This window comes from Cyprinodon tularosa, unplaced genomic scaffold (genome assembly GCF_016077235.1).
Source record: "Cyprinodon tularosa strain WSP-4 unplaced genomic scaffold, ASM1607723v1 ctg462, whole genome shotgun sequence".
NCBI lineage: Eukaryota > Metazoa > Chordata > Actinopteri > Cyprinodontiformes > Cyprinodontidae > Cyprinodon > Cyprinodon tularosa.
The window spans coordinates 217857-244625 of NW_024039188.1; the positions used below are offsets into that span (position 1 = coordinate 217857).

Here is a 26769-nt window from a genome sequence, read left to right on the forward strand (position 1 = left end):
AAACTCTCCTCCTCTTGCATGTTTCCGCTGTCCATAGCGTTCCTTGACAGCGTCGTTTCGAAGTCACCAATTTAGTGCTACTTGGTCCCAATGGAATTTCCCATTGGGAACCTGCTAGCGCTAAGATGCTAACTGGTTAGCAACTTAGTGCTACTTGGTCCCAATGGAATATCCCATCGGTAACCTGCTAGCACTAAGTTGCTAACTGGTTAGCAACTTAGTGCTACTTGGTCCCAATGGAATTTCCCATTGGGAACCTGCTAAAGCTAAGTTGCTAACTGGTGAGTAACTTAGTGCTACTTGGTCCCAATGGAATTTCCCATTGGGAACGTGCTAGCACTAAGTTGCTAACTGGTTAGCAAGATGCTTCCAACAAACCAGCCACAACCAAACTTGCTTACAAACCTTCAGCCACAACAATCCCGCCCCTTTTAATAAACAACCAATCACATTCCCTTTATATACTGGTGTAAAGTTGTGCACCACTCGTGAGAATTCGGAATTCCAACCAATGGAGTGGCTCCTTACCTACAACTTTAAGTGTGTTTGTATGCGCCCCTGACTTATACCCTCCATTAAGAGCATAACATAACACACAAAACTTTATCACTTCATCGCTGAATTACCACAGATTCTCTATCAAACCATATCATAGAAAGTTAAAAGCAAGGATAAAAGGCTTCAGGTTATGAGACGGATCTAAAATAAAATATGGCTGCTGATCAAATATATCACAGCAAATGATTTTGCATCTCATGAAATCCATACGACCTGCAGTCCTGTCCAAAATCTCTTTACAAAAATATTGACTTACTGTTTAAATGTCATGATAAATGATCAGCTCTAAGACAGATTATCAGTTTGTTTTTACCAATAACTCTTATTTATGTGTCCTTAAGGGAAACTAACAGACTTCTCTGAGGGTGTGTCTGAGTTTTATAAGTCTTCACCAGAAGGAGATAAAGCAAAAAGGGGAGCAACTCGATATCAGTAACCTCCATGAGGAATCATGAGGAACGGGAGGATGAGGAAGCAGGAGGAAGGGGAAGAGGATCCTTTGGCTGAATCCCAAACTGCCCCCTAAGCACTACCCCCAAGTGTCACTCCCAATGAACTCTCACCTATGGAAGGCACCAGGATTGTAAATAAGGGTATAAACATAAATGGGACGGCCTCTTCCCTCCAACGGAAAGGGAAAGCAGTTGTTCCTATGGCAACACAGTGATGCTGCATGTACAAAGCTGTAGCTCTGGGGCACAGTTGACATAACTTCAAAATTTTGCCCTTTTCTTACAAATAAATCTATCCAGTCAAATATTACTACTTCATTTAGGGATTAATTATGTTTTTTTTTCGTTTTCCTAACTTGTGATTTTCTGACAGTGTGATGAAGATGCAGCAAACCAGTGGAACTTACATTTGAATGGACGTGTTTCCTCCTCCACTAGTTTGCAGTTACACCCGCAGCCAAAGTCCAGGGAGTTTGCATTGATCCAGACTTGATATTTAAGGGCTGAACGGTCAACTCGCCCTACACACTATGTGGTTTGGGATGGCCCTTAAAGGGACACTATGCAACATTTTTCAGTTAATTAATGTGTTCCATAACGTTATGGATGATTAAATGAGTCATTTCAGGTTGAACAAAGGTATTCTCGGCCGCCCTGGTGGTCTGTGGGGGAAATACCGCACTTGCAACTGCAGGAGCACCGACCCGCACCCACAGGCTCAGAAGTCTCGTGAGAGTCAGTCTTGCTTTACGGCGAGAACTGCTACACCCCCCAGTTAAAAGCATTCTCGTTGCTAGCACAGTGGCGATCTTTGTGCAGTTATGCTACGTTCACGCAGCAAAAGCAGCAAAATCGCATCTGCTGCTTCATTTTTGCTGCTTGTACCAGTTAGTTCTGACGCGCGGCTAAAGCAGCTTTGCTGCTCTGGCTGCGCGGTGCAAAAGTGGCTCTGACGCGCGTTGGGCGGAGCTTCACTATCCTTTCTCTGCCTTGCAGCTATATTTGCTGTGATCATTTGGAATAAAGTAGTTTTAATATGTGTTTAAGTGAGAAAATACACCTGAAAACGTAATCAGTGCAGTCAGTTCATTCAGATTATTATCCTGCCTTCAATATTTTTTCTGTCGGAGCCGCTCAGACCCCCACATACCAGGGATGCGCCGACAGAAGGAATCCCTTCATCAGCAGCGGTTCACCGCGGCAGCTGGTAGGTGTTTTTCATCTAAATAACCCAAACTGCATATTCTGCCGGTAGATTTCTGCATTTTAAGTTAATTTAGGCGTCAATAAACTGTTTAAGAGGAGTGATCATCAGCGCTGTGTCTCTCTCCCTGCGTTAAACGCACCCGACGCGCTGCTTCAGCTGCTCAGACGTGCTGCGCCTGGTGCTCAAAACGCGCCGCGGGACCTTTTGCTGCGCCTTGACGCGCGTCAACCATTGACTTTGCATGTAAACTCGCTGCTTCTGTCGCGCCAGCTACGTCCAGTGTGAACGCAGCATTAGTCATTCGCTGCTAAGCTCAAAACAACCGCGCCTGGCTTGACGGAGAAACCAGGAGAACAGCTGAGCATATTTACGACAGTGCACTTTTACTTTCGCCCTCTGGGGGGAGCCTCACTGGAAAATCAACACCGGTTGCATAGTGTACCTTTAATATGGCGGACCCTCCGTGGGAACGCGCAGAGTGTTAGTGCTTATAGGGGCAATTTTGGGTTTCAGCCATGCACTATTTGAGGGTTGAATGGTCCCTCACCCTACCTAGTACATGATTTGGAACGGTCATTAATATGGCGGACCCTCCATGGAATGCTCAAAATGGAGAGTTATTGCTCAGCGGAAGTGTTTATGGAACAATCCTCGTCACCCATGACCATTTTAAATGGATCAATACAAACAGACACAAGTTAACATACATTCCCCCACAGGTTTGCTTTATTCTTTGAGAACCTCCATCATGCTGGGTGGACTTGGAGTAAAAACTGAAGGATTTAGCTGAGCTGAGCTGATTCTATCATCTAATCAGGCCAAAACCATTTGCAGATTTTCCAAGTGTATCCCAGATGAAGGAAACCCCAGATGAGAACATGAACTTAATGAAGGCGACTGTGTCCCCCTCAGACTGGGATCCTGCAGGATGCATTGGAGGACGAGGGATGTGTAGATTTCCCTCCACTGACCACCTTTACTTCGCTTTCAAAAATGGAAGAAACTGGACTGATGGATCCAACCTAAAACAAACAGCTGAACTGTCAGCACCATGTAAACCAACATAACCACCCTGAGTGCCTTTGCGTTTTAGAGGGGAAAGTGAGTTTTATTTTGAAAATACATGCAGGAAGACACACTCCAATCTCTCAATTTACTGACTCACAAATTACACTTAATCTCTGAGGTTTTTATAGATGCTGGTTTTATAAAAAAGGTAAAAGTGTAATTAAAATCTGAGATTAAGCAAATTAAAATTAAAGAATAATTAAACAGCTCCTTGACTGAGTACATTAAATAAATCAATGCAGGGATCTCTTTCTTTCTAACAGTTCTATTTGCTGCAGTCTAATCCATCCTCAGATTAAGGAATGTTTAGGGCAAGGAAAGTTTTATTAGTATTGTTAGAAATCTAACTACCTAAACATTGACACTAATTTGCTTTTTTTCTACAGAGAGAGAGAGAGGGGGGGGGGGAGAGTTCTGGGAGACTGTTGGAGTTGTCAGGCCCAGTTAAGCATGCATTCTCCCCTGCTGCTAATTTGAGGGTCTGCTGGGGCACAATGGAGGCTTTGTTGGTGGAGAATTTTTCAGAGAACTACTCCTTGACACTGAGCCATTCTGCGGCCTAAACCTTTGTTTCCTAAGTCTCCTGAATGTTATGGTAGACATCAGTTCACTGGAACAACTTGAACTCAGCACTGCAGGAAACTATACAGGATGCAGTAATACAATCCCTGAAGAATCGTAATGTGTTTCTTTTTTACTTATCTCCCAAGAAATACTCAAAGAATTCAAATTAATGCACAGATTAATAAAATCTACATATAGCTCAGTTTATATAATGCCATAAAGTAAAGATGATAAACACAAAAATATAAGAACAGGTTTATTATTCTGTCATTATTTCTAGTGTCACTTTCTTTCAGGGAAACTGAGGTTTGAAAATCATCGTATTGTTGCTGCTCTTTTGTTTTATCTTATTTTTCTCTGGCTTTTATTGTCATTCCACTGTCACAAAGCAAAAAAATGTACTTTCTGCATTTAATACATTCCCTTGGGGAGCAGTGGGCTGCCATTGTGCGGCGCCTGGGGAGCAGTGTGGGGTTAAGGGTCTTGCTCAGGGACCCAGAGTGGCAGGCTATGGGAGTAGGGTTCGAAATCAGAACCTCTGGATTCCACACTCTATGCCCTAACCACTAGTCCATCAGCCCCCCACAATAACTGAACGTTATTGATCTCACAATGGAGAAATGAACTCTGCATTTAACTTATTCATTTGGGGAGCAGTGGGCTGCCATTGTGTGGCGTCCGGGGAGCAGTGTGGGCTTAAAGGTGTTGATCAGGAACCCAGAGTGCAGGCTGTGGGGATTGAACCTTGCAACCTTCTCATAGCACAAGAGCACTGCTCTAACCACTAGGCCATCACTCCTCCCCTCATTATTTTTGGTAAATACCCCTTTAAATTGCAACAAAAATGGCATTATAACATTACAAAAGACAATTATATTTTTACTGAATATAGAATTTAAGCATGCAATTCAAACTAAACGATTAAAAGTGTTTGTTTAGTTTTAATTTTATTCAGCCTCTCTACACAGAAAGGACAGTTGAAGCTGTAGCACCCTCTAGTGGCAGCTAAATGTTACAGGTTCTAAATTTGACTGACTTTTATCTGCAAACTTAATTTTTTGTCATAACACAGAATCATAATACAGACAGCAAAAATAATTTTTAAACAATGGGCAATAAGTTAGCACAGCCTGCAAAGACAGGAAGTCGGAAATCAAAATCACTATTATAACCTTTTTTCATTTAACAAAGAATAACACAATCTGTTTAATGTAAGTGAAGAGGAAGGCTTTCTCAGTGTTTCATTTAATATTTTGAATGCAGCTTTTCAGCGAAGGCTCCAAAGGTTTGTTAGTTTGAGTAGAAAACTACGTCTTGGCAGCTTGATAATGCAATGCAAGTTTTCTCTGATTGGTTGAAAAGGAAGAGGATTAACTGGTGAAGGAGCCAAGTGGCCCATGGTGACTCTGGAGGAGCTTCTCCCAGGAGAAAATCATGCCCCCCTCACATGTGTGATCTTTAAAGAAAAGCGGCTGGAACATAACACATCCCTATTTTAGTTTGTAGCAAGACGTGCAGCGGAAAAAGCAAACGTTCAGATGGAAGAAGGTGCTCTGCTGATGCAGACAGAACTTTAACTGTTTGGTCTTTATGTTAACTGCTTCGTGCGGCAGAAATCTACCACTGCACGCCACCCTGATCCCACCATACCTCCCCATAAACATATGGTGGCAGCATCATGCTGAGGAGATGGCTGTTTAACAGGGTCAGGGAAACTATGTCCAAGTCAATTCTTGAAGAAAAGCTTTTAAAGACTCTTTAAAGGCCTAAACCTGAGGCAGAGCCTCCCTTCTAGCAGGAAACTAAACACATATTGGTTTAGATCAAAGGTTGTTCACACAGAATGGCCTAGTCAAAGTCCATACCACAATCCAGCTAATAATCTGTGGGAAAACCCAAAAACCTGCTAACAAACTTGATATCCAAGATGTTTAGTAAATGAGAAGAGCTAAAAATGTAAATGTTAAAGCTTATGAAGCATCATCAAACAGGAACACCTGCAGTGAAATGGGCTTCCTAAAGCCTTCACATGGGAGAATTAATACAAACCTTTCAGCCTATTAAAACCCATTATTGCAATTCTTCCACCCCCTTACTATGATATGCAATATTTTTGCCTGATTAGAGAAAATCTGAGCAAAACACATTAACATTTGATAGCAGGTAAGAACACTTTAGCCAGGATAAGATGCCATCCGATAACTTCATGGAAAAAAAGACCCACATTCTTATTGGAAAGACTGAAAACCCTTCAATTAATCACTGCTGGAGTAAATCTGAAGAAAAGGATGAACAGCAGGTTAATTATATCCCTGGAAATAAAATACTAACGTTAACAGGGCTCTGACCTCAAATAGAAGCTAATGAGAATAGACAGATTGGTTTTACCTAATTGGGGGAAAATGAAAGCATACATGTGAGATTTAATGTGGGAAAGTGGCCATTCTAGCTCGAGCAGCTCATTATTACACAACCCACAGGTGTCGGTGTCTTTTTCTGAGAGGAAAGCTGGATGTGAATGATTTATGAGGATGTAAATCCGACTGTTGAGCCGCTGAAGGACAGTGAAGAGCAAAGCTGGATAATCATCCTCACAATCATAATATCCTGCTGTCAGAGCTGCCAGTCCAAAGCTTACCTGCAGCAAAAAGTCGCTCTGATCCAAAGAAACTTCTTATCTAACTGAAAGGCTAGCAGAGAGAGGCTGCAGGAAACCAGAGGCATTTAGAAAGTGAAACAATATTTAGAGGAAAAATGTCGCAGTAAAACGGCTTCAACTCGACGTTTTCAGCTAAAAAAATGAATCATTCATCTTTAGGTAGACGCTTCTTTCAGGATAAAGAGGATAAAGTTTGAGGCTATTCCTTTCTCTATTCTCTTTTTCAAAATTTTTATATATTATCATGTTTATTGCATCTTTGGTTTCCTCACTTTTTGCTTTAAATATGCAACAAACAATACGATTTGAAAACTGTAAAAATAAACTAAATAAAATACAACTAAAGGTGCATAAATATTAACTGGAGTCATTTAAATAAAGCTGCTGGTGCAGCTCCAGGGCTTTATTAATGTGTCCGTGTAAAGGTGTGTTCTACAATAGAGCACAGGCAAGAAAAAAGGGCCAAACAGCTCAGTATTTGACTCTCATTTAAACTTTGAAAACTTGTCACATTCAGCAGCTGAACCATTTTAAAAGGCAGGGCGCTAAAACACAAATTTTCTTTTAAAGATCCTGAAAAATGCTGATTAAATCTGAGCTAAGAAAACCTTTGAAGTTTCCCAGAAAAGGTGGATCAAAAGGTGTGGCAGGTATAAAGACACCAATAAAAGAGTATCAAAGCATGGGGGTGGCAGCATTATGATTTGGGGTTGTTTTCATTTCTTTACCTTTTTAAAAAATTACGATTAACCGACTGAGCTTCATACTGCAGCAAAGAGAAGACTCAACACAGAAAGAATTTCCCCACAACAGGATAAAGACCTTGAATGCAGGCATGAATATTATTAAGAATTTGCTGGTAGATCTGAGCAGACCTGCCCAGAGGAGGTGCCCTAACAAGCTGACCAATTACAGGAAAAAAAAACAAGATTTCCCCTTCTGCCAGCCTCCTAATCAAAAAAGTTCAACCACCTCAAATCTAACCTAACAGTGTCAGAATCTTGTGTTGCAGCGGCTCATTCAAAATGTCTCGTACACAGATGTTTAAGCAATGAACTGAAGCCCCACAGTTTAATTTCTTTAAATATCGGTTAAAATCTCACCTCTTTTCTTTAAGGAAGGCAGGAGGTAGCTTCCTAAGTCGGAGGAAAGCATCCGTGTGGATCTTCTGAAAATATGTCAGCAGACAGCTTTGAAACAAAGAGCAGGTAGAGAGATGATTGATTAGATGTGGCTGTCTGGCTGACTGAGACTCATTGGCAGCCGTCACTTTGATGAATTACACTGCTGAGAAAAACAAGGTGCTCTCTGATTACAGCGGCTGCGTGGACAGGCTTCCACGGCCTGGATACAGCGTTTCTTGGAGCAGGTATGAACTCTGCACACAGACTGTGTGCTGCTAGCTCCCTGAAATTACTCTGCAGGATTGTTTGCAGTGGATGTTGCCAGTTTAGTTTCAAAGCTAATCCACCAGCAGAGCCATCATATTTGCACCCCCTTAAAGTCCTTGTTTAGTATTCATCCGTATGAAGCAGATCATCCTGACTCAAGGTCCTCTGCTGCTCATAAAAACAAAGCAATTTGTTTATATTGAAGACGCTGGATGACAGGTGTGAATATTTTCTCTGTCCTGCAGCTCCATCTGTGACAAGATACACTGAATAATTTAAGAAGATACACGCTATAATATGCTTTCTGACAGGAGAAAAATTTGTTTGTAGGTATTTTATTTGATAATAAGTAATGGGGCCGAGACAAAGCTGGTCCCACACAGAGACTATTGCTGTTTTATTCTAAAAGTCTCTTTAAATTTGCATATTTTGTAGCTTTAACTTGTCACTTTTTGTAAAATATCGTGTTTGGCTTCTGTTTAAAGTAGACCCTGGAGTATTTTATAGCATCATCCTGTGGAACATTTGTGGACCCCACTTCATACAGAATACTAAAAAATGTTAAAGGAGCAGATTCTAACAATTTTATATATAAACAAACAGAAAGGAAGGAAAAATGTATTAAATAAGACAGAATATAAAGACAAAAAGAACTCAAAATATTCTGCTATCAGAAAGCCAGTTTGGATTGTAGGACTGCTTTAAAGTCCACATTAAACAACTCAACAAGGTGCAGGTCTTGACAAAGGATTAGATACAATGTGACACATTGGGACTAAAAAAACTAATATGTGTTAAGGTTCCAGTTTCTGTGGGTTGTTTTTCTGTGTTTTTTCTCTCCCCACCACCAGGCGGTGCCCTGTTCTCGTTGGGCCTCCCTGCACACCTGCGGCTCGTTGGTTTATTACCAGAGGAGTATTTGAGCTGCGGACTGTCACCACCTCGACGCCAGAGAGTTTGCCAGTATTGGGTACTCTAGCCTGAATGAGATTAGCTGAGTCCAACCTTTGCCTTGTCTCTGAGTCTAAGCCTTGCCTTTGTCTTTGTTCTCTGGTAGGATTCCCTCCAGATCCACTGGATAAGCCTGGTCCTTCTACCCCCCTTGGAAGGAATAACTCGAGTCTTTCACCAGATCTGTTCAAGCCCACTTCTGGCTTTCTGAGAGAATCTCTGCATGTGGGTAAGATCTTTAAAACCCATCATGACCTTATGTATTTGATGCCATTCTATTATAATAAAAAGAAGAATAAAGACAGTTTTATTCCACCACAGAAGAGCTTTCAGTATACTAAATGAATCTGTAAATAGAAAAGCAGTAGAATCAGAACCGCAGAGGAACTATCAGATCTGGTCCTGGAACTAGAGCTGCACGGTCGAACCCGGGTGCTGGAGGCAGAACTGCATGGATCAAGCTTTTGGAGCCACTGAGATTCAGAGGTCCAAACTTAAATCCAATGCATTAGTAGCAGACTGAAGACTGCTTAAAACAAAAGGAGAGCTCTCTGTAAATAACAATCTACAATTTGCGAATAAATAAGCTTAAAAACTGTCAGCCATCATGGCAGAAGAGGAAAACCTTGACCTGGATCAGGAGGGTCACAATAACACTGTGAGTGAAGAGGAAAATCCTCAATGGAAGACTGAAAAAAGACAATGAAATTAATGAAATAAACTCACAAAATTAAGACAAACTATTACAGTGTTTAAAAATGAAAGAAGGTGTGTGAATGACATTAAGTGAGGTTTTAAAAGGTTTTTGGGGTTTGTCTGAAGAAACAAAACATGTTCATCAGGTTTTGTTGGGTTTATTGCCTGTGAATGAAGCACAGAAACATGATGTATGGGTTAAAGTTGCTGCTACTCATAAATGGTTGGCTGAGGCTCCAGGTTGCTCAACTGGTGTGATGATGATGCTAAAGAAAATTAGAGTAAAATAATAATGAAGCTGAACCAAAGACTGATCAGATTGGAGCCACTAACATCCATCTCAAGATTGGGAGTCAATGTGTGCATTTGATTTGCACTATAAAGCAGAGGAGGATCCAGGATTCTAGGAGATCATTGGCCAAGAGGATGAAGATGAAAGTGAAGAATTTCTTATAAATCCCGTTCTAATGTAGAATATGGCAGACTACTGGATTAAAGACATTTCTAATATATTACATGCTATCAACAATTCCCCGTCCATAACATGGGAAGAAAGTAATTCACCTGCAAGTCTTTAACTGTGTTTATTCCTCTCTTCATCAACAAAAAACTCTGTGAATTTGGTGACATTTGATCATCATTTGCTAAAGTTATGAGAGGAGAATCATATATTTTAAGCACCTGATATAATCGGTCTCCCCCATCATATGGGGAAAAAAATAAAGAAATCCTGTGAATTTTGAAACTGTCATTATTTTTCTATATTATGTTAGAAACATTTATTATTTTACATTTTGAGATCCAAAAAAGTTAAAATAAATATGATTGTTGGTTTGGCGAACTTTATGAAACATATTTTCAATTCTCAATTCAAATGTCTGCAGTAGCATTGCTCCAGACATTTTGAATTGAGAAATCTTTCTGGATGGAAAGAGAAACATCTTCCAACTTGGAAAACAAAGTCCAGTGTTTTTGGTTTGAACTTTTTGTGGAATATTTATAAATTCTTAGATAAACATTTAAACAGAAAATACATTTAATAAAGATCATCAAAGGGGGAACGGATTATATCAGGTGGCTAAAATATATGATTTCCCTCTCATAACTTTAGCAAATAATGATCAAATGTCATTAAATCCACAGAGTTTGTTGTTGATGAAGAGAGGAATAAACACAGTTAAAGACTTGATGGTGAATTAATTCAATCCCATGTTATAGAGGAGGAACGGATTATTTCAGGCAGCTGAAATATCCATTCTCTCCTCCTCCAATATGTTTGGGAAATAAAGAGCAACTGTTTCCAAATACTCAAAAACTGTTATGTGTAATATCATGCAGTATACTAGAAAAGTCCTTAATGCAGTAATCTGTGATAGATTAGAACGGGATTTAACAGAAAGTCTGAACTCTCATCTTTTCAGGAACTCTTAATTTCTGTGTCCTGCTATCAGCCAGTTTCCATCCTCTTTTATCACCAATGAAATATTATAAATACTCACTATGTGCTGGAAAACTGTGTTTGGTGACTGACTTATTTTTTCAGGCTTAAGGGACAGAAGTTGGAAAAAGACTGATTCTATTGCCGTTTAAAAAACACAAAACAACGTAAAAAGGACCTCATCTATTTATTTATTTAACAATTTTATAAACAACAGCTGCTGATTAAACTGGATGTTAAAATGATTATAGGAGTTGATTTTAGCGAGAAATTGATCAGAAACGTGGTGAAAATGATCCCATCCTCCCTGGCTTCAATGCGCTCCCGACACAAGGGGAACAGAACTTCATACAACACCGGGACAAAAAACATCAGTCTGTTTAGCAACAGCTAGTGGTGACAACTTCTTCTTCTGCATGTGAAAGCTACATGCTGATTTCCTGTGCATGCTGCCACCATCTGGTGAATTCCAGTACTGCTTTTTTTACTTAGATCAGCTCAGAAGCGAGATCTGGGACTCTGGGGGAAACATCCGGGGCTGTAGCCCAAGTGGCCACCCCCTAGATCCGCCACTGCTATAAAGTTTTTATTATTTGATCAGATTGGCATGATTTCTAGATATGAAATTGCAAAGCAATGTAGTAGTTTTAAGTTGAAAAGAACATGAATGTGCATCAATTCAAAATAAATTTATATGGCTACATGCTCTAAACATTTCACTGATGGCCTCATGTCCAACTGCAGCTTTTAGTTTAAACAACCACATCTGAAAATGATTATATATTCTTTGAATAGAGGCATGGGCATTTAGTGCTGCAATGAAACTCCCATTTCAGCTATGTGGGAGAAGATGAGGAGTGGAGAACTAGTGGTTAGGGAATAGAGCTTGGAATCCTTAGGTTGTGAGTGTGAAACTCCATTGTCTGGGCGCCGGACAATGGCAGCCCACTGCTCCCCAAGGGGGATGGGTTAAATGCAGAGAGGGAATTTCATTGCTCTGTACTTGTGAAAGTAGAATGACAATAAAAACAAACACTGGAGTTTTACTCTTTCATATTTTCTGTCTGATGGTCACTATACAGCAGGTTCTTTAAAGGTGTAGTATTATTAAATTGATTAGGAAAGAATACAATTGATATAAATGTTTTTTTGTTTGTTTGTTTTTTATGGCACAGGATATTTAATGTTGTATAAACTGAACTATTTCAGCAAGGGTAGGGACTCAAGGTATTACATACATGTCATTTTATGTTATTAGTTTTTAATAACTAAAGAAAGGAACGTAATAAATGTTTTCATAACAGGAAGTGATAGCAGTAAAAGAACTATCACTAATATGTTAACTCTTCACTATTATGTTATTCTATTTTTCTAAGGTCCACATTTATGTTACCATTTTTCTATAATCTTTTTGCTGCTTTAAACTGCAGAATTTCCCCATTGTGGGAAAGTAAAGGGGTTTTCTATTCTATTCTAAGAAATTGTCTATAAAAGAAGAAGGCAGATTTAAAGAACTAGTTTAGATCAAAAGTTGTTTCAACCCAGCTGAAATGTGTAACACTAACATTATGAAACCAGATAAATGTGTGTAAATAATTACATCTGTAAAGAGTCTCCATAGTCTTTAGTAAGAGTATAAAAACTAATTTAAACATAATTGGAAAGAAACATTTATTTGACAAATATAGTTTATCTAATTGTAGGAACAACTATGATATTTTCCAACAAATTTCATGTAAAATAAATGATTGATTAAATTATTATTTAGTTAATTATCACTAGTCACTGCAATCATTTCCTCTTTCATTCAAAATTTTAATTAAATTGTCTTATTAAAATGTTTAACTATTTTAGGCTTGAATTAAAGGCTGCAATGTTTCATGGCTTAAGGCTGGAAGGAAATAACCTGACAACAGCCAGATGCATGTCTCGCTAGGCGGAGTTAGACATGCATCTGGCTGTTGTCAGGTTAGGAAGGAAATGGTTTAAATAAGAAAACATAAGGATGTAGTAAATTGTAATTCATATTTATTCCAAACTCAAACCAGCAAATAATTCTAAAACAAATAATACTAGAAGTAGATGATTGAATGTTCTACAGAGGATTTGGGTAAAGTGTTTCCGTTTAACTCATAAATTAAACATTAGGTACGGTTTTGTTATATCTAACAATGAAAATTCCTTCCTTTTTCTCCGCCTTGAACCTCCCCCCATTTTTCTTCGTTTGTTATTCATGTCGCGCCTTATTTTAAAGTTTCAAACTCAACCAATTGCTGAGTAGGGCGGGCTTTACCACGTGTTTCATTTGGTCCAATCAGAGGCCACCTCACGCCGCGCGTGTCTTTATAAAGCCGCTGTTTCTCATTGCGGTAGTATCTTCGTCGTTTAACGAGAAGTAATCAGTCAGACATGGCAAGAACTAAGCAGACCGCCCGTAAATCCACCGGAGGAAAGGCTCCCAGGAAGCAGCTGGCTACCAAAGCTGCCCGTAAGAGCGCCCCGGCTACCGGCGGAGTGAAGAAGCCCCACCGCTACAGGCCTGGAACCGTGGCTCTCCGAGAGATCCGCCGCTACCAGAAATCCACGGAGCTGCTCATCCGCAAGCTGCCCTTCCAGCGCCTGGTCAGAGAGATCGCTCAGGACTTCAAGACCGACCTGCGCTTCCAGAGCTCCGCCGTCATGGCTCTGCAGGAGGCCAGCGAGGCTTACCTGGTCGGTCTGTTCGAGGACACCAACCTGTGCGCCATCCACGCCAAGAGGGTCACCATCATGCCCAAAGACATCCAGCTGGCCCGCCGCATCCGAGGAGAGAGGGCATAAGCACAACCAGCTCACAACAACCCAACGGCTCTTTTAAGAGCCACCAAACCATCTTCAGAGTTCACTTCCTCCATTACCATGTTATTTAAGTTCAGATTACTAAATGGTTCAAAGCAGGGGAAAAGTGAATAAACATATAAATCAAAAACTACACAAACTAAAATCACCTCTAAAATAAAGTTTGACTTATTAAGTTAGTCTTCCATAAAGAGGAAATGTTATTGAAATGCAAACCAGTCATGGTTGGATCCCATCAACAGGGCTGCCCCCCACATCTGTTTTTCAAGTTAAGGATGATCATGTTAGAAGCTATTTACCATTTATCTGAGTTAACTTTTATTTCTTTCGCTCTATATTGTAATGTCTGTATATAGTTTCCGAAATATAACTCAAATGTGATTCTCACTGGTGATATATACATTTATTTTGACTTACAGGCTTTAATTTGTACACACACAAGGTGTATTGAAAAGCATTAAATAGAAATGGACAGCAGCACAATACTTTTGAGGGACAGTCATATTTCTATGGACACTCCGACTCTGTGTATCGATGTTTATTACTTTGTTTTGACAAAAATAAATTATGTTAAGTATAGATCTGTAGACCATATCATTTTTAAAGTGCAGGAAAGCAGCAGTGATAAAACCATTGTGATAAAAAAAAAAAGTGACATAAACAAATGACTGTAAAGTTACATTTTAGGGTTTTTTTTAAGTAAAATGAATAAACTAAAAGCATCCTGGATGAATTATGGGGCACGTAGTTTCGCGCTTAAACGTCAGATGTTTTGATTGGACGAAGGGGTTTGTTGTCGTATGCGACCAATCAGTGAGCTTTTGAGCTACGATAGGCTTATATAAACTCCCGATGCGTCGCTGTTCAGACACTTGTGAATGAACTCCTGAACAGAAACAATGTCTGGACGTGGAAAGACCGGAGGCAAAGCCAGGGCTAAGGCCAAGACCCGCTCATCCAGAGCCGGGCTGCAGTTTCCCGTCGGCCGTGTTCACAGGCTGCTGAGGAAGGGCAACTACGCTGAACGCGTCGGCGCCGGAGCTCCAGTTTATCTGGCCGCAGTGCTCGAGTATCTCACTGCTGAGATCCTGGAGCTGGCTGGAAACGCTGCCCGTGACAACAAGAAAACCAGGATCATCCCCCGCCATTTGCAGCTGGCTGTCCGCAACGACGAGGAGCTCAACAAGCTGCTTGGTGGAGTCACCATCGCTCAGGGTGGAGTTCTCCCCAACATCCAGGCTGTGCTGCTGCCCAAGAAAACCGAGAAGCCCGCAAAGAAGTAAAACTGCTGGACTTCACATCAAACACAACGGCTCTTTTAAGAGCCACCCACATCTTTCTCAAGAGCACATTTCTGTTAAAATATGACATATTTTTCTCTTGTTCTGGGGATAAAAAAGGTTCCTAGACATAAGACTTGTTTATTAACATAAATGTAACCAAATCTCAAGAACGCTATAGAGTATTTACTAAACCTGACCAGACACTAAATAATTCAAGCCCACCTGAGTAAACCCAAATCTTAGGAGTGTTCACTTTTAAGTATGTATATTTATTTTGTGGATCAAGGTGGAATGATTGCTTGACATGACTCCATCTAGTACGGAAAAAGGGAAACCTGATCTATACATTCGCCCTAAACTGTGATTCAAATCTCTATAATTATATCCCCAAAAAAGAAAAGTAGCGTCCCTACATAAAGCACTGACTTTATTACTAAACCTGACCAGACATCAAATAACTCAACCTCATATGAGCCTAAAATGTTTTAAATGACTCAATGCCACAGATTTCTTTATAAATCTGATGGTTCTAAGTTGATTAAAACCAAGGATGGTTTTAGCTTTCTCTTTGACCAAATACATTTATAAGGATTTTGTGTATTTGTAGGCACCTACAATCATTTCGATTCAGTGGTAAAATAGACTAAACGCTGTTTGATCCTATATTATCTGGAATAAAATATGTAATTATACGTTCATTTTGTGGGTTTCTCTTACTGTATTTCCACTTGTTTTAAAAGCGGATGTGGTTGCAACCCTAAAGGCGGAAGAGAGGGGAAACGGTCCCCTCTTACGTCCGTCAGATGTGTTTAAATAGGGAGGCTCTTAGCAGAGTTGAGTTTATTCTTTCGGTGAAACCAGCAGAAGCAACATGAGCGGACGAGGCAAGGGAGGCAAAGGACTGGGGAAAGGAGGCGCTAAGCGTCACCGCAAAGTTCTCCGTGATAACATCCAGGGAATCACTAAACCCGCCATTCGCCGTTTGGCTCGCCGCGGTGGAGTCAAGCGCATCTCCGGTCTCATCTACGAGGAGACCCGCGGTGTCCTGAAGGTCTTCTTGGAGAACGTCATCCGTGACGCAGTCACCTACACCGAGCACGCTAAGAGGAAGACTGTGACCGCCATGGATGTGGTGTATGCTCTGAAGAGGCAGGGCCGCACTCTCTACGGCTTCGGAGGTTAAATTCAAACCGCTTCAACCAGCAAAACAACGGCTCTTTTAAGAGCCACCCATCTTTCTTGAGACATGGTCCACATTCTAAAATATATTTATACAGGCATTTATTCCTCTATAAAATAGTAATCTTGATGCAGGAGCTCAAAACATTATTTCTCCAGGTTTTCAGAAAAAGTGTCCTGTGTATTTTATGGTCATTGGGTTATTCGTTTCAGAGTTTAAATTGGATACCCTGTGTGTATTCCTATAAACTACAATACCTATGCAATATAGTGAGATTTTCATTACTTTTCCCACCTGTATATACAGTTTATTCTTCATGCACCTTTCTCTCATGTGTGCACCTACTGTTTATAAGTAAATATCTCCAATAAAGTTCTCTTATCTTAACCGTTTAACCCTCTACGTTGAATGTGAAGCAGATTTCAGTTCAGAACCAGTTTTCTGAACAATATTCTGATATCTCAGTCTTAATCTTTCAAGCAGTGAACAATAGTTTTGCTCCCTATAAACAGGAATTGATCTTTCTTATAAGAACTTGGCACAATGTGTGAAAAGACTCTATTTCAGTTAGAAATTTGTAAACTACATTGAACTATGTAAGACTTGCTATTTTTAGTCATTGATTCTTGATATCCAAGATAAAAATTATAACCTGTAATAATTGGATTATGTAGATGAAAATTCATTTTTAGACATCCCAAATGTTTATTTTAGATAGGAGGAATACTATTAAAGATATCTGAAAGTAACAGCCCAATACACATGAATGGGGAAAAGTGACGTCATTTGTCTTATTAAGAATTACATTTCAGATATCTGAAATGGAATTGAAATGTATTTTGGTATTAAAGATACCAAAATACAAATATATGCTAAAAAAAGCCCCTTAAAATAAATAAGGATTTGTAGATACGTACCTTAAATGTAGTTCTTACAAGTTTGATTCCAGAGTATTTAAAATGTCATTTCTACTGGTAGAAATGTGATTAGTGATATCTAAAATACAATTCTGACTAGGAACATTATTATTGTGACTAGGTGCAATGCTTTAGTGCTATCTATAATAGAAATGCTACTGTCAGCCTGCTTATTTTATGTTAAAATTGACCCCCCATTGCTTTTTCTATGTTAAAATTTGTTCTTAAGTGTCTAAAACAAAATTAGGGCAAATTACATTATTACAGGCATTATTACAATTTAGATATCTGAAATTGGCAATTTAACTAGTCACATATCCAGCAGTCCATATATGTAATTATATTTATACTAGCAGAAATATATTTTTGATATTGAGAATTAGATACCTGGATATATAGGATGTTATAATCATTTTTGATAACTGAAATAGTAATTATGACAAGTAGTAACTCTATTATAGAGATCTGAAATTAGAATCCCTCCTTGTCAGAATAAATTTTTAGATAGGAAGAATGTTATTTTGGATATCTGAAATGTTTATTTTGACTCGGAAGAAATGCATTTGAGACATCTAGATTACATATTCAGTCAAGCTAATAAATGTCAAAAGCGCCACTTAAAATTTGTAAACATTTCTATGTATATGAAAGTTTATTCTTGTTACTACAATTATATTTTGGCACCCTGAAATTGGATTTTTGCTGGTAAAAATGTAATTTAGGATATCCATATGTACAGTTCCAACTAGTGGGAATGTAGTTTTGACCAGGAAGAATCTTATTTTAGAGATCAACAAATATAACAATGGAGCGGATAGCGCTTCTAATAAAATGCTAAAACGGCCTGCCACAGGTCAGGGCAATATAAATCAGTGTGATGGATGTAGCCTGTGCACAATCTAAATATTGTGTAAAGGGGGCAATTTGTACACATATACACTAAATGTTATGATATATGATGTGCTTTTTGGGGCCTTAAGGGCCAGATAACCTTCCATGGGGTGTTGAGTTTGGCTGCAGCCTTGTGTTTAACTTCCTGTTCTCAATATAATCTAAACTCAATTCACACCTTGGTCCTAAACCTGTCGAGATAGGAAGTAAGCCGCAGCAAAAATGTCCTCACTTTGGTAAAAACTGTCCCTAATTCTAAGCTGAAATTGGTCAAACATTCATGATCAATCCATCCCCCCTCTCTCCCACATGAATAAGCTCCCTTCCCCCACACCCAGAGCTGCTCTAACGCTCCCATCCTGTGCACCAATCAGAGGCAGGGTACAGCTCAGCCTTCTTTACATACAGCCGCTATAAAAACACTGGTCTCTTCCTCTTCCCGCTCATTCGTTGCTGTTTCTAGGAACACATCAGGATGCCTGAACCCGCCAAGTCTGCGCCCAAGAAGGGCTCCAAGAAAGCCGTGACCAAGACCGCCGGCAAAGGAGGCAAGAAGAAGAGGAAGACCAGGAAGGAGAGCTACGCCATCTACGTCTACAAGGTGCTGAAGCAGGTCCACCCTGACACCGGCATCTCTTCCAAGGCCATGAGCATCATGAACTCCTTCGTTAACGACATCTTTGAGCGCATCGCCTCCGAGGCCTCCCGCCTGGCACACTACAACAAGCGCTCCACCATCACCTCCAGGGAGATCCAGACCGCTGTGCGCCTCCTGCTGCCCGGGGAGCTGGCCAAGCACGCCGTGTCTGAGGGCACCAAGGCTGTCACCAAGTACACCAGCTCCAAGTAAACTTGCTTTACTAAACCAAACAAAGGCCCTTTTAAGGGCCACACACATCCATCCAAAAGCAAACGGTTCCCTTTGTCTTTTAAACTGGTGGGAAATCGGTCACCCAGTCATTATTGCCTCTGTAAATTAGTTTAGGATCCTAAATCCAACCCAGAGTCATTGAAGAGTAGCTTCGGTCCCTGTTCTGTTTGCCTACTTTCAGATGAGCAGCCGTAATGGGAGGATACGTTTACTTTTTCGCTGTCACAAATTACTTAAATTGTGGAAACTAAATACATTTGATTTTAGGGGTAAAAGTTTTTAAGCTGAACGTTATTCACAACATTCACAGCCTGTGTTGTACAGGGGACCAAGGGGAAATTATGTAAACGTTGAATGCTGCTCAATTAACTGACAAAATTCAAAGTAATTCTATTTGTATTTTCATATTGTACATCTAAACAAATGGTCTAGGAGGAACCAGTAATCCGGTCATTAAAAGTTAATTTTGTTTAAATCAGTGCAAAGGTAGAAGTATATGAAAATCTAGTTCCTAGTTCATGAGGGTTATGTCGCCGCCTACTGGTGGAAAGCAGAACTACAGTTTGTAATAAAAGCTGTTATTTCTTTGCATTTTTTCCCCCCATTTTGAGTCCCTTCGAAATTAATGGTCAGTGTGTGTTACTCCTCGAGATAATCGAGGCTCAATGTCGTTATTTTGGTTTTAACAGCCATTTATTGTGGACACGTCTTATAAAGCCCCTAAAAATGCCAGAATGAAGGGAAACAGAAACCCAAATTAGCTAAAAACAAATATAAAGCTTTACACAAATAAATACAAGTAAAACAAAGTCATACCTCATTGGCTGCATAAACTCCAGAGGAATAAAGATAATTTATAGAGCTTTTCTCACAAAAACAGTCTTTAGGCTTTCTGGTTAAACTTCTTGAAACTATGATGCAAAAAATTGTGTCAATCAATCTTTCCCATGGGCAACAACGTGACATGCGGAACAAAACATAGGTTCCTCCTTACATTTTAACCCTTTCATGCATAGTGGTCACTACAGTGGACAGTTATTAAATGGTTGTTTTCTCTTAAATGAACATGTTTTAATGTCACATTTGCACATATGTTACTACAGTGGACGCTAATGTATCATCCTGCCACTTGTCAAACTGCCACCTACTCGTCAGCCTTTGCAAGTGACTTTTTTTTCCTCAAAAAAAAAAAAAAAAATGGCCGACAGAGGAGCACATGGGTTGTGAGGGAGAGGAATATCTGCTCATTCCTTCTATTCTAGGCGATCCTTGCAGGTAACAAAAATATGGGGACATCAAGTAACAATAGTTTTCTTTAAAACAAAACAAAACAAGGTTATATCAGTTGCACAAATGCGCATTGTCCACCCAAGTGGACATGTTACCAACTCCCTAAAGAAAGTATATTTTTTTTAAAAATTTATGAAAATGTTTTTTTCATTCATAAAGAGTAATAAAAACACTTGGTAAAAAAATCATAACATATACTATCATAATTCATGCATGAAAGGGTTAATGTGCTTTTTAACCAATTAACATAAATAACATAAATTAACTCAAGGTTATTAATTTATTTATGATTGAACATTTAATTTTAATACTATGTATTAACTCTTGTTTTTATCTAAATATAAGAATATTTAAATGAGTTGACTTTTATTGCATTTTGAGTGTAAAATATATAAGATCAATCAGGTGCAGGCTGGGACCCTTTTTCCACCTGTATCCCCGCTATTTTTCACCGTCATGTCCCTCCGTTGTCAGACAAACTCACCCCCCCCCACTTCCTTATCGCCTCGGCCGTATCTAGAACCACAGCGTATAGAGCAGACCACGCTTTAATACTGAGCATAAATCAAAAATGTCTGCTTCAAGCTCACTGCGACACACTGCTGCTGGAGTATAACCAGCCCTTAACTGTGTCCGCTGGCTTGCTCAGATTTTGATCATTACATTGTTTATTCTAACCCAAACTAGTTTTAAGCAACTAGATTGGTTGGAAAAACAACCAATCTATTCTTAAAATCTATCCAAACTCTATCCAGCTGACAGCAGCTCTCCTATAAACTCCATCTTGACTGAATACTGAGGCTGTTTAGATGCCTGTAATAATTCTTGCGCTTCCCGAAGCGGTCTCATGGTATCACAGTAGTGAGGCCTTGGACGTAATCAATCTTGGTTCCTCCTCTAAATAAATCAAGCCTCGACACGCGCTTCGTGGAAACGCCCCGCAGCAGTGTGTCGCAGTGAGCTTGACGCAGACGTTTTTGATTTATGCTCAATATTAGGGCGTGGTCTGCATTATACGCTCTGGGTCTAGATACGGCCGAGTTAGAGAGGAAGTGGGACAATTTTGTCCGACAACGGAGGTATGAAGATTGAGTGCTTTAATAAATAGTTGTGATTACCGACTGTGAGTCAGCAAACTGTAAGAAACTTAACCTAAGAACCTTCAACCACGTAGTAGTGCAGTATCTGATATTCAGGTCCCAGTCATCGGTGACAGAGCAGACAAGCATGAATGCGTAGTGCAGTGTGTCAAGAAGAAAATATTTTTTGCACAGGTAGATGTGGATGTAAAATATTGGAATAAAAAAATAGAAAAGTTATGACTAACGATATTAATGTGAGTGGATATGTTGCACAAAGCTGCGCTTATACTTAATAACAACATGCTATTACGATTACCAGTCCTTGTGTGTGCTGTGCTTAACTAAGGTTTTAACTGTAATGAGAGAAGTGAGCTGCTATCATATGCTTAGGGGAGTGTGTTCTGAGTTCAAGCCTCTGGGTCCCTGAGCAAGACCCTTAACCCCAGCCTGCTCCCTGGGTGCCACATAGTGTCAGGCCACTGCTCCCCAAGGGGATGGGTTAAATGCAGAGAGTTCATGTGGTTGCTCTGTACATGTGAAAGTGTAATGACAATAGAAATGAAATAAAATAAAAAGCTGCATATGCATGTTTTTTTTTAAACAAAATAAGCTTACCGGTAACTGGATACACATTAACATTATGTTATATTAATATATAAATATCATGTCCTGCTCTGTTTGTGTTTTTTCACAGACAGCCTGTTCATGGAAATTAGATTTTTAGTTATTTTGATTCAAAGTAAATGTGTTAAATTGATGATGTGTTAAATAAAGAACCAATTTATAATAATTATGACTGTGTCATGTGTCATAATAATTACGGAACATATCACCATCAGCAGTGATTGCAATTACATTAAAGAAGACTTAACAAAAAATGTATTCAGTCATATGAATTGTTTGAAAATCAAATTTTCCCCACTGCTAAGAAGTTATATATATATATATATATACACACACATTTTAAATTGACAAATATTCAAATGTATTTTTATTCCACCAAACCATGTTAACTGATCACAGACAAATAAAAAATAATAATTTCGGTAGAACAAACAAGCTCACAATGCTTAAGGGAACTATTTTTCAGAATCTGATCAGAGTATATATTAGGTGTATGTATAAATAGTAGATGGAGGATGGAAGGTTTTCCATTGGAACCAGCATAGGGAGGAATCATGACTGTTTGAATCATCGATAGATGCCGTGTGTTTACTGTCGGGGAAACAAGCCCCTTTTAAAACCAATTCATCAAACTTCTACAACTATTCTGACTTCAATTTGTCAACAACCTTCTTTTCTATCAGGGGCACAGGTTTGATGCCCTTTGGAAGCTGGTTTTAGTGGTTCTAAAAGACAAAACGTGCAGAAAACTCTCCTCTAGAAGTGCAGAAACAGAACGTTTCCGGCACCTTTGAGCGCTCTTGGAGCAAAAAGAGAAAGTCCTGCAAACCAAATGTGACCTAAATGTGGAGAGAGGACACTTTCCTTTCGGTTTTAGTAAAAAATGTGACAGAAAACACTCATTTAATAAGGATTTACAGCTTTAAACACGGCGAAGAAAACACAATCGCGGAGCGATTTCAGGCGGGAGCAGGGCAGCTGGCTGGATTGTCTCTTCACGGTTCTCATTGTTGTTATAAATTCCTCCTCCTGCTCGGAGCGGGACACTTTCAGTGGAACATTAACCGGGAAACATGGCAGAAGAAGCTCCAGCAGCACCGGCAAAGGCTCCGGCCAAAGCCCCGAGGAAGAAGGCCGCTCCCAAAGCAAAGAATGACGGACCCAGCCTGTCAAAGCTCATCGTGGCCGCCGTGGCCGAGTCCAAGGAGCGGAAGGGCATTTCTGTGGCGGCGGTCAAGAAGGTCCTGGATGGGAAAGGCGTGGATCTGTCCAAGGCAAACAAGCGCATTAACTCAACCCTGACCAAACTAGTCGAGAAGGAAGTTCTGGTCCACACCAAAGGGACCGGGGCCTCCGGCTCTTTCAAGCTCGCCAAGAAGGAGCCCAAAGCAGCAAAGAAGGTGGTGAAGAAAGCCCCCGCAAAGTTCAAGAAGCCGGCTACCAAGAAGGCCACTACACCTAAAAAAGCCGCCGCTAAGAAAGCAGCAGCCAAGAAGTCCCCGAAGAAGGCCCCCGCCAAGAAAGCCGTGAAAAAGGTGAAGAGCCCCAAAAAGGCCGCCAAGAAGCCAAAGGCTGCAGCTAAAAAACCTGCAGCCAAGAAACCTGCAGCTAAAAAACCCGCAGCCAAGAAACCTGCTGCTAAGAAACCTGCAGCCAAGAAAGCCAAGAAGTAAACTACTGCTTCAACCTGCATTTAGTGCGCCAAAGGCTCTTTTCAGAGCCACCACATCTTTATCTTAAGAGGAGATTCCCATTAACTGACTTTTCTTCAGCTGGGCACCGTTTCATTCACAACACCTGTCCCATCAACCAGGAAGCAGAAATAGTTTAATAATCCCAGGGAGAAATTACTTTAGTTACATTACTCCATCTTTAATAGAGTGACTATAGGACCGGTTTGATAGAACACTATTTCATACTATATATATATATCTATATAGATATATATATATATTTTTTTTATAAAGAGCCACAAAACTATTCAGGACTAAATTCCTGTATGCCCAAGAATTCTTTTAGAACCATAATCTTAATTTCAGATTGTACGGAAGAGGATTAGGGTCACTGAAAAAAAAAAGTTTACTTTTTATGATTTTATTTCAATATAATATGGGGGAAAAGTCATAATTCTGACATTAATCTCAGAATTATTACTTATTTCTCAGAATTCTAACCATTAAGGAAGAGATCATAATAACTAAGAGGGTTAGGGCCACAGAAAAAAAAAAAAAGTTAACTGATTTTTACATTTTATTTCAGTATCATATGGGAAAAAAATCATTCTGAGATTAAAGTCAGAATTCTAAGATTAGGCAGAATTCTGGCCTTTTCCCCATGTTATACTGAAATAAAATGTAAAGACCAGTTAACTTTTTTTTCCCAGTGGCCCTAATCATCTTCCAGACGACCAGATCAATTAATCAAAAAAGCGAGGAGCTTACCATGAACTAAAATCACCTCTGAAATAAAAAGGTAGTGTTCTACAGTTATCTATTAAGCGGTCTCTCACATAAAGAGGAACTGTTCATGAAATGCAAACCAGATGAGATCCTATCAGCGGGGCTGCTGCCTCCCACATTTATTTTTAAAGATACATGTTTATCTTTACTGCTGAAAATTTGCCTGTTGTGGTACAATAAAGAGATTTTATATTCTATAAAAGGGGTAGAAATACATAAGTAAATCTAAACAATGTATGTATAAAGAATACATCTGCAAAATCCCTAATATTCCACACACAAAAAAAATCTAAGTTAAGCAAATTGTGCAAAACAGCAATAATCCCACCCTGCAGATATATTAGAATCTGTTCTTAAATTACAGCCAAACCCATTTACACAGTAACAGATAAAAACCTTTAAATAAATCAAACATTACCGCCACATATCTGACTCAATAAACATTAAAACGACTATTTTCATTCATTTCAGACGTAAACATTCACATAGCTACTTGTATTATATTGAACTGAACTTTCGGCACCAAGTATCATTTCCTCTAAACAAGGAGCAGCCTTATGCCTGGTCTCGCAATGAATCCAGAGAAAAGCAGGTCAGAGATGACTGATAAAAGGATTTTAAGGCATACCGGTACATTTTCTCAGGAAATACATTAACCTTTAACAAATATTTTAGTACGTTTACCATTTTTCGGAAGGAAAAGCGTTATTTAGGTCTTAACAAAATAAAATCGAAGACGAAAAAAAAAAGTTAACTGATTTTTAAAAGTCAGAATTCTGATTTTAATCTCAGAATTGTGGATCTTAATGTAGATGGGCACCATGAAGGCAGAGATGTGGAGCACTAAGCTTCACTGACAAAGATGTGAATAGTTTGAGGTGGCCAGTGACACATAGGTGGAAAATGACGGAATTAGGCAACTTTTTAGTTGCCCGAGGGGTCCCCTCATTGATGGAGGAGCAGAAGGTCATTAAAACAAGAGAGCTAGTCTCTAAAACAGACATGGCTATGGCTGGATGCTAACATGTTTGTTAGCTGTCAGAATTCTGACTTTTTCCCCATATTAAACTGCAATAAAATCATTTAACTTTTTTTCCCCTCCAGTGGCCCCAATCCTCTTCCGTAATATCTTGATGCGCACGCACAGACCAGATCGTGCTTCCAGGACGGATCGGGGTAGCACACTACCCGGCAAATCTCAGGAAGCTTTTGAACTGCATGTCCTGCATCGCTCTCTGTTGGCCAAGCTAGCATAATTTACACAGTCTTGAATTGGATATAAAGGTAACCATAGCTGCGTCTCAATTCGCAGCCCATATTACTGCTAAAGCATTGCAGAATACGTTTAATATTTGGGCAATTCGCAATTTTATTCTGTAATTTGACTGTATACCGACTGTGCCCTCTGCTACTCCCATGGGTGTAGCAGTATTTAAATGAAACTTATGCACCCATTACAGCTGCTCATGTGAAAGTAGGCCAACACATCCCAGGAACGGTAGCTACTCTTCAGTGATAACTATAATAACGGCAAGACAGTGTAAAAGAGAAAGGAACCGTTTGCTCTTGGATGTATGTGTGTGGCCCTTAAAAGGGCCTTTGTTTGGTTTAGTAAAGCAAGTTTACTTGGAGCTGGTGTACTTGGTGACAGCCTTGGTGCCCTCAGACACGGCGTGCTTGGCCAGCTCCCCGGGCAGCAGGAGGCGCACAGCGGTCTGGATCTCCCTGGAGGTGATGGTGGAGCGCTTGTTGTAGTGTGCCAGGCGGGAGGCCTCGGAGGCGATGCGCTCAAAGATGTCGTTAACGAAGGAGTTCATGATGCTCATGGCCTTGGAAGAGATGCCGGTGTCAGGGTGGACCTGCTTCAGCACCTTGTAGACGTAGATGGCGTAGCTCTCCTTCCTGGTCTTCCTCTTCTTCTTGCCTCCTTTGCCGGCGGTCTTGGTCACGGCTTTCTTGGAGCCCTTCTTGGGCGCAGACTTGGCGGGTTCAGGCATCCTGATGTGTTCCTAGAAACAGCAACGAATGAGCGGGAAGAGGAAGAGACCAGTGTTTTTATAGTGTTGTATGTAAAGAAGGCTGAGCTGTACCCTGCCTCTGATTGGTGCACAGGCTGGGAGCGTTAGAGCAGCTCTGGGTGTGGGGGAAGGGAGCTTATTCATGTGTGAGAGAGAGGATGGATTGATCATGAATGTTTGACCAATTTCAGCTTAGAATTAGGGACAGTTTGTACCAAAGTGAGGACATTTTTGCTGCGCCTTACTTCCTATCTCGACAGGTTTAGGACCAAGGTGTGAATTGAGTTTAGATTATGGTGAGAACAGGAAGTTAAACACAAGGCTGCAGCCAA

The 26769-nt window shown here is 40.0% G+C and overlaps 5 protein-coding genes across 5 annotated transcripts; 4 read left to right on the forward strand and 1 right to left on the reverse strand.

Moving 5' to 3' along the window:
* The first annotated feature begins 13373 nt into the window (after nt 1-13373).
* LOC119793880 (histone H3-like) lies at nt 13374-16376 on the forward strand. The gene is made up of 3 exons (XM_038301165.1): nt 13374-13722; nt 14097-14105; nt 15970-16376. The coding sequence occupies exons 1-3, from the start codon at nt 13394-13396 to the stop codon at nt 16286-16288; spliced, it is 657 nt and encodes a 218-aa protein (XP_038157093.1). The 5' UTR covers nt 13374-13393; the 3' UTR covers nt 16289-16376.
* Nucleotides 14705-15782, forward strand: LOC119793877 (histone H2A-like). Its single transcript, XM_038301162.1, has one exon. The coding sequence runs from the start codon at nt 14722-14724 to the stop codon at nt 15103-15105; it is 384 nt and encodes a 127-aa protein (XP_038157090.1). The 5' UTR covers nt 14705-14721; the 3' UTR covers nt 15106-15782.
* A 2141-nt stretch (nt 16377-18517) lies between the features above and the next one.
* Nucleotides 18518-19959, forward strand: LOC119793878 (histone H2B 1/2). The gene has a single exon (XM_038301163.1). The coding sequence runs from the start codon at nt 18569-18571 to the stop codon at nt 18941-18943; it is 375 nt and encodes a 124-aa protein (XP_038157091.1). The 5' UTR covers nt 18518-18568; the 3' UTR covers nt 18944-19959.
* Nucleotides 19960-23014: 3055 nt separating this feature from the next.
* Nucleotides 23015-23727, forward strand: LOC119793879 (histone H1-like). The gene has a single exon (XM_038301164.1). The coding sequence runs from the start codon at nt 23034-23036 to the stop codon at nt 23631-23633; it is 600 nt and encodes a 199-aa protein (XP_038157092.1). The 5' UTR covers nt 23015-23033; the 3' UTR covers nt 23634-23727.
* Nucleotides 23728-25961: 2234 nt separating this feature from the next.
* On the reverse strand, nt 25962-26444 carry LOC119793873 (histone H2B 1/2). The gene has a single exon (XM_038301157.1). The coding sequence runs from the start codon at nt 26414-26416 to the stop codon at nt 26042-26044; it is 375 nt and encodes a 124-aa protein (XP_038157085.1). The 5' UTR covers nt 26417-26444; the 3' UTR covers nt 25962-26041.
* Between the last annotated feature and the right edge of the window lie 325 nt (nt 26445-26769).